Source organism: Crassostrea angulata, chromosome 9, assembly GCF_025612915.1.
Source record: "Crassostrea angulata isolate pt1a10 chromosome 9, ASM2561291v2, whole genome shotgun sequence".
NCBI classification, from domain to species: domain Eukaryota; kingdom Metazoa; phylum Mollusca; class Bivalvia; order Ostreida; family Ostreidae; genus Magallana; species Magallana angulata.
In genome coordinates, this window is record NC_069119.1 from 5,198,118 (window position 1) to 5,209,646 (window position 11,529).

The 11,529-nt window shown below is 42.1% G+C and overlaps 1 protein-coding gene across 2 annotated transcripts in view; it reads right to left on the reverse strand.

The window, feature by feature from the left end:
• LOC128164012 (mucin-5AC-like) overlaps window positions 1-11,529 on the reverse strand; it is a 70,903-nt gene that overhangs the window by 14,779 nt on the left and 44,595 nt on the right. Inside the window, exons 48-60 of one of the 2 annotated variants that reach the window (XM_052827720.1) lie at window positions 11,084-11,416; window positions 10,480-10,533; window positions 10,031-10,266; window positions 9,495-9,609; window positions 8,802-9,086; window positions 5,232-8,654; window positions 4,867-4,953; window positions 4,271-4,593; window positions 3,415-3,550; window positions 2,791-3,150; window positions 2,234-2,626; window positions 1,135-1,527; window positions 325-714 (exon numbers count right to left, since the gene is read on the reverse strand). In XM_052827720.1, the coding sequence (XP_052683680.1) occupies window positions 325-714; window positions 1,135-1,527; window positions 2,234-2,626; window positions 2,791-3,150; window positions 3,415-3,550; window positions 4,271-4,593; window positions 4,867-4,953; window positions 5,232-8,654; window positions 8,802-9,086; window positions 9,495-9,609; window positions 10,031-10,266; window positions 10,480-10,533; window positions 11,084-11,416 (6,528 nt within the window). The remainder of the gene's footprint in view (window positions 1-324; window positions 715-1,134; window positions 1,528-2,233; window positions 2,627-2,790; window positions 3,151-3,414; window positions 3,551-4,270; window positions 4,594-4,866; window positions 4,954-5,231; window positions 8,655-8,801; window positions 9,087-9,494; window positions 9,610-10,030; window positions 10,267-10,479; window positions 10,534-11,083; window positions 11,417-11,529) is intronic. The other variant, XM_052827721.1, reaches the window with a different exon arrangement.

An 11,529-nucleotide genomic window follows, 5' to 3' on the forward strand; every position in this document is an offset into this window, starting at 1 on the left:
TTTGTTATTAGCGTCATTCGTTATATCCATCAAGTTTACAAAAGATTAGTCAGGCACAGGAAATGAAAATCACTTCGCTGTAAGTGTCAAACCATTATAAACGTGTTTGCTATATCTGTGTTTTACTGTATTTTACTTTAAGTTTCAATTCTGGATAAGATGACAAAGTGAAAATGGCTGAGAAGTTAAAAAGTAGACACAAATCAATGACCATCATCCTCTAGATTTAGAAAATGAAAGTACATTAATATCTGATATAATTTCTCCTTCATGCAGCCATTCTTACATAGAAATAATGGTCAGGATAGAAAAATCATTCCCTACCTGGACACTGGCAGAAGAAGCGAGCCTTGTAATCGGAGCATGGGATAGGGAAGTTATCCGCGTTATTACAAGTAAATCCGCGATCTAGAGAGCACTCGGCCACTTCTCCAGAACTGTAGCTCGGGATGTCCCCATCTACCACGTGGCACTCGATCTGGGTGAAGTTACCGCCGGAACAAAGCTGGAGTTTCTCTGCGGCGGTCAGCTGTTCTCTGTCCCCGGTGCCACTGCTTGGGTTGTTGTTGTTGATCCATGGGGTCCATCCAGCTTTGCAAGGGATTGGTGGTGGTGTGTTTGAGGTGGTGGATGAGACTGGTCGACCACTGTCTGTCACTGGCTTGGTGGTGCCACCATGAAGAGCCTGTGTCCCTGTGGGTTGTGCTGTTGTTGCTGTGGGTTATGATTTATAATTTTAATATTTCCTATTTTTCATAACTTTTTTGACAGTATGTAAAATTACAAATCCATCCCCCTCCCATCCCCTTGTGTATGTTCTAATTTCAAGGTAAATAAAAACTGAAATACAACTTCATGATAGCCATGCTTGCAAAAACTCTAGCCTCACATCAAATAGTTAGGAATGCTGTATTCCCTCCACAACAAGTTGCACAGGGCGATAAAAATCATATATGCATTTACCCAATCTTCTCATTTCATTCTTACACGTGAGATGTATTTAAGGTCTACAGAGAGAGTCAGAGGCTCTGAGATAGACAGATAGACCAAAAACAGTATGTCTTAAATCCTCAATCCATAGAGCAAATCTGTGATCAAACATCAAAATACTTGAAGGCAAAGATCTCTCCCTACCTGGACATTGGCAGAAGAAGCGAGCCTTGTAATCGGAGCATGGGATGGGGAAGTTATCCGCGTTATTACAAGTGAATCCACGATCTACAGAGCACTCGGCCACTTCTCCAGAACTGTAGCTCGGGATGTCCCCATCTACCACGTGGCACTCAATCTGGGTGAAGTTACCGCCGGAACAAAGCTGGAGTTTCTCTGCGGCGGTCAACTGTTCTCTGTCGCCGGTGCCACTGCTTGGGTTGTTGTGGTTGATCCATGGGGTCCATCCAGCTTTGCAAGGGATTGGTGGTGGTGTGTTTGAGGTGGTGGATGAGACTGGTCGACCACTGGAGTCGGTCACTGCTAGCTTGGTGGTGACGTGATGGTTCTGGGTCCCAGTGGGTCCTGGTGGTGTTACTGTGGTGTATGATATATAATATATAATTCATTTTTTTTTTTAAACTTTAAAAAAGTTACTGTAGAATCATTTAATTTCGTGGGGGCCAATTTTCGTGGATTGTGGGTTTTTTGCTTGTTTGTGGGGATGTAATTTTGTGGATGAGTCAGTTCTTAGCTTCAGTAGGTAAACTAAACCTTTTATAATTAGTTTTCTTTGAGGATATAAATTCATGGTCAAGGGCTACCCATAAATACCACGAAAATTGAGCCACCACGAATTTTAATGACTCCACAGTAGTATATAAATTTATGAATCCACCCCTTTTGCTTCCTATTTGAATGTATATAAAAATTTTACAACAACATCAGGTATTCAACAATGCTTGAGAAAAATGCAAAGTTAAATGCTTCTAGGTGCTAAGGTTTCTTTAAATCTTGCCAGCAAGCTTTTGTCACTAACACACTTACATCTCATAGTTAGTGCGCTATATCCCCACCACAACAAGTTGCACAAAGGAATAAAAATCATATATATATGCATTTACCCAATCTTCTCATTTCATTCTTACTTTGAGATCAATTAAATTTCAACCTAGAGAGTCAGAGGATCAAAGGTAGAAAAATAGACCAAAACAATATGTCTTAAATCCTCTATCTATAGATCATACAACAATCTGTGATCTGACATCAAAATACTTGAAGGTATGCAAAGATCTCTCTTTACCTGGACATTTGCAGTAGAAACGAGCCTTGTAATCGGAGCATGGGATGGGGAAGTTATCCGCATTATTACAAGTAAATCCGCGATCTACAGAGCACTCGGCCACTTCTCCAGAACTGTAGCTCGGGATGTCCCCATCTACCACGTGGCACTCAATCTGGGTGAAGTTACCGCCGGAACAAAGCTGGAGTTTCTCTGCGGCGGTCAGCTGTTCTCTGTCCCCGGTGCCACTGCTTGGGTTGTTGTGGTTGATCCAGGCGGTCCAGCCCTCCTTGCAGGGTATTGGTGGGGGTGTGGGGGAGGTGGTGGCAATATCATGACCGCCCGGTTTTGTTGGTACCAGGTTGCTTGATTTGGCATTGGCATCCGTTCCAGATGTGGTTGGTGCTGGTGTGGCTGAAATATCACATACAAAGGAAATGCAGCTTTAGATAATCCATAAGCACACAATTCTATTGCTCATCAGAGCATTACTAATCCCTCTGCTTTCCTTGTATAAATTTTAAGGGATCTAGAGATTTAGCAAAATTCTATCATTTTCATGTTTAAGCCCAGCTTACCTGGACAGCTACAGAAGAATCGAGCCTTGTAGTCAGAGCACGGCATGGGGAAATTGTCGGCATTGTTACAGGCCAGGCCTTGGTCGGGATAACAAGTCAGGATCTCCCCGGAGCTGTAGCTGGGGATATCCCCGTCGACAGCGTGACATTCTACTTTGGTCACATTACCGCCTGGGCAGAACTGAGCCTTCTCAGCGTCGGTCATTTTTTCGTAGTCTCCGAGGGCACCCTGGGTGGTAGGGCTGTTCTTGTTCAGCCAATCAGACCATTTCTCTACACACTGGGGCCCAGGGGTGGGGGTGGAGGTCACAGCAGGGGTCACGGTGGAACCTTGACCTGTTACCACTGTTAATGGTGCAGCTGCAACAGAATAAAAATTGATTTTAAAAGCTGATTATTCTATTCTTAAGTTAACATTAATAATTCATAATTCAAAAATCTCTCATAAAAATCTTAGATAAAAATTAAATCAAATATGTAGGAGAGATGGAAAAATAAAAAGAGTGTGCAGTAAGTTCTAGTTACATGAATCTTTTTAAATTTTTCTTTGACAAATTTTAAATTTCATTGAACAATTAAAATTGTGATCCACAACCACTAAGAAGTAAATTCAAATTTGATTACCTTTACAACCAATCAGTTGCCAGCGGAGTCCGATGCCTCCATTCCATCTCTCAGGAACAATGCGGATGAATTTTGCAGCGAAAGGATTCAGGGTGTGCGTATTGACAGTGTCAGAGTCGAAATTTCCAGAGAACACCTTAGAATATAGAATTCTCCAATCAAATATAATGATATTGGGGGAATATACAATGTCATGTACTTTGACATCATATGGTTAATTAGGCAGTTTTCCCAGAATGCTCAAGTCCTATGATCGATAACTTTTGAAAAATGAAAATTTAACAAGTAAATCTTAAGAAATTTTGAAGCGTGATTAGAAAGAAGTACCGGTAATACCAGTACATGCATACATACAGATCTCATTGAACTCGTATGTATAATATTAAAGATCTGATTCACTTGTATTAGGTACTCATAATGAACTAAAACATTTAACTTGTTTGATTTACAACTTAACTTATCATACTCAATTTGTTTTGCTATCAACTCTGACTGCTTTTAATTGACTTTCTAAATGTATATTTTCACCAAATACTATTTCAGACATTTTTCAATCAGATATCAGAAAACAACATTAAAATTTTATACTTTGAGATGCAGAGTTTATTAGCTGTCAAAGATTCAGTATACATGTGTACCGTAAATTCCTTTTTAAATGCAAGGAATTAATATCTGCATTAAATCGCGAGAAGCAGTCCTTGCAGATTTTAAAATCTTACTTTTTTTCCAGACAGTTATATGAAATTATAACAAAAAATTGGTGCTTGCGATTTTATATGCTCGCGATTTAATGCAAAAGTGCGGAATCGAGAAATAAAGAACTCGTGTAAAATAAGGAATTTACAGTGTATTGTACCTTTCTCTGGCCAAGCTCCTGGTAGAAAGTAAAATTCAGTCCATCCATAGAGTACATTAGGTAATAAGCCGTCACCCAGCTCTGGCCACCGTTCAGGCCGCGAGTTGAGACGGCGTAGATAATCTCAGGCTCAGTAAAGCTGATCATGAGCCACTGGTTCTTGTCATTGCTGGCCGGGACCCACCCACCTGACAGTGAGGTGGTGCCGGTGGTGTCCAGGTGAGATCTCTGGGGACCGGATTCGGGGCGGAGACTTGAGGATGCAGATAATTGGCTGTCGTCCATGTGGATTGGAAGTTGGGCGGAGTTACCATCAGCACACACTGCAGAACCAAAGAGGGAAAAATTATCTATTGTACATCCCTACCCCAGAATGGATATACATTTACTGTACATCCCTATCCACAAAATGTGTTAGTTAAATTATACTACAGACAAGCACCCCTATACCAGAGTAGGTTTGTCTTGTCAATCTTTTTTACTTTTAACATATTCAACTTTTTGGGGGTACTGCTTTTAATACAAGCACAGTTGCAAGGATCATCAGAATATTTCAACCAATCAGAAATAATATTTTAATCAATGGTAGAACATACCCAGTGAGGTTGGCTTGGGTGTGCTGGCTCCCACATTGATTGAGGTAGACGGGACAGGAGTAACATTAGAGCCAGGTGTCACAGCAGCTGAAAACAGAAAGATTAAGGTATGGACCATATGTATGGAAAGACTGCATGAAGAAACCAATCTAATTCTAAAGAAAAACTCTGCTGATGATATCTACATCCAAAACCTTTAAAAAAAAATTTTTTGTGTGTTTATTATAAGATTAAAACTTAAAAAATATTTCTTAAAATATGTGTGTATATATCAGTTAATCAAATTAACACTGTACTACAAGGAATATCAGAATCTAATTTATCAATAGTTACAAAGGTGGATCACAAGAATATCAAAGACTTACAGCAGATGTCACAGAAGTAGCGGATCTTGTAGTCGGTGCATGGCATCGGGAAATTGTCCGCATCAGTGCACTCCAGTCCAACCTTGGTGTCACACTTAATGATCTCGCCAGTGGAGTAGGATGGAGCGTCCATTGTCACACTGTAGCACTCAACCCTACTGATGGACCCACCCTGACAGAAGCCAGTCCGGGCTGTGTACTCTGCAGGGGTCAGCTCTTTGTCCCCGGGGAAAGACCCTCCTGGGTGGTTCACATTGGACCAGTTGGACCAAAATGTGGCACATGTGGTGACCACCACGCCAGGAGTGGTGGTAGGTGGCAGGGTTTCCAATTCTGTCACAAGCTTGGTGTGGCCAAGTTGGTCAGTTACAGGTATTCCATATCTGTCAGTTTCGGGGAAGAGAAGTGGGTTTCCAAATTTGTCTGTTTTTGGCGCAGCGGTAGGTACTCCCTGGGAACTTGGCACAGGTTCCAAGATGGTGACCATCTGTGTGTGCCCATTGGCATCAGTTACAGGTATGCCAAAGGCATCTGTCTTTGGTACCAGTAGAGGATTTCCATAGGCATCTGTCTTGGGTCTGGCAGTGGGAACTCCTTGGGGCTGAGTGAGGGGCTCCAAGACTGTGACCATGATTGTATTCTTGTTCTGGTCTGTGACTGGTTGTCCATATATATCAGTCTTTGGCTCCAGTACAGGCTTGCCATACTTGTCTGTCTTAGGGACTAGCACAGGTGTACTCTGTCCATGAGGCACGGGCTCTAATACAGTGACCATGATGGTGTGGCCATTTGCATCTGTGACTGGTTTACCAAAGGCATCTGTCTTTGGTATCAGCACTGGGTTTCCAAATTTGTCGGTTTTTGGAACTGCTGTAGGAACAGCCTGTGAGCCAGGAACTGGTTCCAACACTGTCACCATTACTGTGTTTCCATTGATGTCTGTCACTGGTTTGCCATAAACATCAGTCTTTGGTACAAGGACTGGGTTTCCAAACTTGTCAGTCTTTGGTACAGCTGTTGGCTTCACCTGAGTACCAGGCTCGGGAACAAGGACAGTCACCATTTTAGTGTGCCCATTACTGTCAGTCACTGGTTTACCAAAAGCATCGGTCTCCGGTTGCAATATTGGGTTTCCTTGTGCATCGGTCTTTGGTACCAACTGTGGTGTGTTAGTTCCTTGGGGAATGGGTTCCAAGACTGTGACCATCTTTGTGTGCCCATTAGCATCAGTCAGTGGCTTGCCAAAAGCATCGGTCTCTGGTACCAACAATGGATTTCCAAACTGGTCAGTTTTGGGACGAGCAGTGGGGATACCTTGTGATTCGGTGACTGGTACCATCACTGTGACCATAACTGTGTTTCCATTGATGTCTGTCACTGGCTTACCAAAGGCATCGGTCTTAGGCACCAGTTCTGGGTTACCAAACTTGTCTGTCTTGGGAACAGCTGTGGGCTTATCGGTCCCTTCTGGTTTGGGTTCCAGGACTGTGACCATCTGAGTGTGCCCATTTATGTCTGTCACTGGCTGTCCATAGACATCAGTTTTGGGAACCAACAGTGGGTTTCCATATTTATCTGTTTTGGGAACTAACATGGGTGTATTTGTTCCTTGTGGACTTGGCACCAAAACGGTCACCATCTCTGTGTGTCCCTGTAGATCCGTTACTGGCTGTCCATAGATGTCTGTCTTTGGCACAAGGATTGGATTTCCTTGAGCATCTGTTTTTGGTACTAGCATTGGTGTATTTGTACCTCCTGGACCTGGCACCAAGACTGTCACCATATCTGTGTGTCCCTGTAGATCTGTTACTGGCTGTCCATATATGTCTGTCTTTGGCATAAGGATTGGATTTCCTTGAGCATCTGTTTTTGGTACTAGCATTGGTGTATTTGTACCTCCTGGACCTGGCACCAAGACTGTCACCATCTCTGTGTGTCCCTGTAGATCTGTTACGGGCTGTCCATAGATGTCTGTCTTTGGCACAAGGATTGGATTTCCTTGAGCATCTGTTTTAGGCACCAACATTGGTGTATTTGTACCTCCTGGACTTGGCACCAAGACTGTCACCATCTCTGTGTGTCCCTGTAGATCTGTTACTGGCTGTCCATAGATGTCTGTCTTTGGCACAAGGATTGGATTTCCTTGAGCATCTGTTTTTGGTACTAGCATTGGTGTATTTGTACCTCCTGGACCTGGCACCAAGACTGTCACCATCTCTGTGTGTCCCTGTAGATCCGTTACTGGCTGTCCATAGATGTCTGTCTTTGGCACTAGGATTGGATTTCCTTGAGCATCTGTTTTAGGCACCAACATTGGTGTGTTTGTGCCTTCTGGATTTGGAACCAAAACGGTTACCATTTCTGTATTTCCTTTTAGGTCTGTCACAGGTTTTCCATAAATGTCTGTCTTTGGCACAAGGATTGGATTTCCAAACTTGTCAGTTTTAGGCACAGCAGTTGGAACAATGTGTCCACCAGGAATGGGCTCCAGCACTGTCACCATCACTGTGTTTCCACTGCTGTCAGTGACTGGTTGTCCGTAGATGTCTGTCTTGGGAACAAGAACTGGGTTACCAAACTTGTCGGTGGCCGGGACAGCGGTGGGAGTTCCTTGATGGGATGTCACAGGGACCACTATGGTGTGCCCATCTTTGTCTGTCACTGGTTTTCCATAGATATCAGTGAGCGGTACCAGCAGTGGTGTAGCATTTGGCTCCGTGGAAGGACCACATTGCACACCCTTTGGTTCACACAGCACACGGATCTCGTAGTCATAGCACTGACCACCGGTAGCCAACTGCTTGGTGGCGTCACATTTCAGGCCTCCGGCATTGATGTCACAGATGACACCACTCTGACCGGCCTCCATAGAGGAGAGGCCAGTGATGCTGTCTCGGCACTCAATAGCAGTGATTTCATCAGTGTGGCAGAATCGATACTTGTTCTCAAGTTCAGACAACAACTCTACGTCTCCGTACTTATCTGGATGGTGGCCATTCATCCAGGTGGTCCAGCCACAGATGTCCACTGTCTTGGTGGTAATACCACTGATAGGCCTGGTGGTACCTCCTGGTGGTGCGGTGGTGACATTGCTACAATCACAGTATGCACGTACCTCATAATCCATACACTTTTTGTCAGCTTGAAGGGCATTTTTACACCTCAATCCGCGGATCCTGTCACAAGACAAAGTTTCATTTGTCCTGTCTGATGGAATATGCCCATCTGCTGTGCGACATTCAATTCTTGTCATGATGTCGTAGCCACATGTCTTTTCTCTGATGGCTGCCATGGACTCAATGTCACCTTCGAAGGGCTTCTCAGGTTTCATAACAGAAGGATTGTCCATGTTGATCCAGTTGGACCATCCACAGATGGATTTGACAGGAGCTGGAGTTGTACTTATCCTGGGACTGGGAGTGCCTAGTAGTAGAACACAAATTATCATACTCCACTCTAACATTAAATCAGAAAAAAAAACGATCAAATCAACAAAATATTAAAGGCACTAGATTTACTGTTACTGAATTAATGTTTACTCTGGTGACTACAGATTCTTAATTTGCTTACTTGCACATGGACAGTAGAAACGGACTTCATAGTCACGGCAATGACCGCCATTTTCCCAGTTCAGACATTTGAATCCGGACTTAATGTCACATGAAACGCGTTGTCCACCCTGTGTGGAAGCCACTTTTGTTTCTGCATCACGGCATTCAATCTGGACAGGGGCGGAGCAGAATGAGTGGATGCTGCGGATCTTGGATAGAGTCTCTAGATCCCCATCTCCACTTAGTGGTGTATCCACATTGATCCAGTAAGTCCACTCGCATTCAGGATGTGTCACTGGGTTAGCTTAAATGAAAGAAAATTTTGTTCACAGTAAAATCTGCAGTTGAATTCCAATGATGGCTGAATTCTCTGATTTAGATTCCATGAAAAGCCTTGAAGAACCTGTTTTTGGATTTCTTTCTAATGAAATATTAATTTTACAAATTTTGCCAGCCACTTTTCTTTTACATTTCTTCCTGTCTTGTATATTAAATGGAGTAAAAATTTTGTTGTGAAAATTGAGACACAATCAGGGCAATATAAAATTGCCAACACCATTTTTAATTCTATATAGCTCAAAACTGTCTAAAAAATGAAAGCGAGATTTTAAAGTCCGCGAAGACTGCTCCTCACTATTTTCAGCAAATATTAATTCCTCACTTTTAATAATGAATTTACAGTGTTAACTTCATGAAGGTGTGAAGACCTTACCTGGTGTGGGAGCTGGAGTGGTTACACAGCTTTCGTCACGTGAACAGGTAACAGTGTTATTGAAGCAGTGACAGGTGGTGCATTCATCATAAGGGTTCGTCCAAGTCTCCATAGGCTGAAAGTATCGATAATATATTCATTCTGTTATTTCATAATGGCACTTTAATTTTTTATCTGAATACTAATATATGCATACAACAATTCAGTGAGAGAGGTGGATCACTTTTATGTTGACAAATACTAGGAGCAAAGATTAATGCTAGAAGTGGATAAAAATCAGAAATAGGGAATAATGAAATACAAATTGATGAGGGGCTGTAAAATTAACAAGTCCTTTATCAGCGTTGTCTCTAAGACCCTGGGACAGGGAATTCTCCCACCTATAATGCCTTAATTACCCAGCTATTACTGCATTTCAAACACAATTTAGCTATAAGCTAGACCCCCAGACACCAGCTCTACTTTTTTATTTCATCCTTCTACTTCAATTTTTAGAGACAACCCTGCCTTCATGTAAATATCCTGCTGGTACTTACACCAGCGATGGTCCCGTTCTGCATGCGACATGGACAGCGACTTGCGGGTACACAGGTGTTCTTGTCCTTCAGCTTCTCCCCGGGGGCACAGGTGAGCCCGGCGGGCCTACAGTAAGGCACACAGGGGTTGGTGGCAGGGGAAGTAGTACAGGCCGAGGACTGCTGGGCAAGAACATCACAGAGATCATCGCAGCGGTATGGGCACGCCTCATAAACCTCACCAGGGGCACAGATAGCTGAAAGGATACAATATACCTCATTAGATTTAGGTTGAAGTCAGTTCCAAAGGTGGATACTCTTTTTGATGCTTAAACAAGGATCCATCAAAAGATTTACATATGAGACAGTAATGCATTTTGTTATTCTATTGGATGTTATTAAGGGATGAAAAAATAACATGGCCGCAAGAGATATAGATTATAGTAATGTAGCTGTAACGTTACACTTACGAGTTGTGGAGTGCAGAACATCTGGAGTCGGTGTGGTCAACAGATCAGGGTTGCCTTGGTAACAAAAATTACAAATACATAAAAAAATGTTATATTCAAAGTATAACTGGTACCCACTTTTTCCTTTTCTTTTACAATAATTCAAACATGCTCTGTCATTTATAATATTAAATGAAAATAGCTATAAAAATAAATTAATGATAAACTGAATATTTGCTTTTTTTCAAAGGACCAGATTTACATGTCAAATGAAATAATGGTATGCTCAACCTACTTGTACATACATCAATATTTTTTTTATGGGTCACAATTTATTAGATGTACGGTACTAAAAAAAAAAGGCTTATAATGATTTTCTTTCATTGCAATACTATCTCCTGCAATGATATCACAACTGTAATGTCAGCAATACAATCACAATACTAGTAATCTTTTCAACAGTTATTTTACATATATTGCCAAAATACAAAACTGGGAATCATTTTGTTTTGAATAATTGTATACTGTACAGTCTTGTCTATTATCTTTTGGCTTCTTCATAATAATGCAATATATAAAAACACAGTGATATCAAAATCTAAATTGCTGATTCAGAATATCTTACAAGTATCAGCCCAGCACAGGACTCGGACTTCATAGTCGTAACAAAGACCGGATGGTTGGTCACGATTGTAGCATCGCAGTCCATTTCTGACATCACAAGCCACGCTTTCCTGACCAGCCAATGAGAGTGGGGTTTTACTTCCGGCCACTCGACACTCAATTTTCCTGATTTCCTTACAGAGTCCGTATTTGGCCTTCAGATCGTAGATGGACTCAAAGTCTCCAGAGGTGAGCGAGACAGAGGGAGAATTTGTATTTAGCCAAGAGGACCAGCCGCATTGTTTAAAGCTTGGGGCCACAGTGGGGGTCACTGCTGCTGGGCTTACTGTTGAATCTATCACAAAATAATTAAAACAATTCAATTATTGAAACATAAATGCTGAGGCTGTTTGGCATCAAATTCATGATAGTGTTACACATCCAGATAATGAAACGATATAAATATCA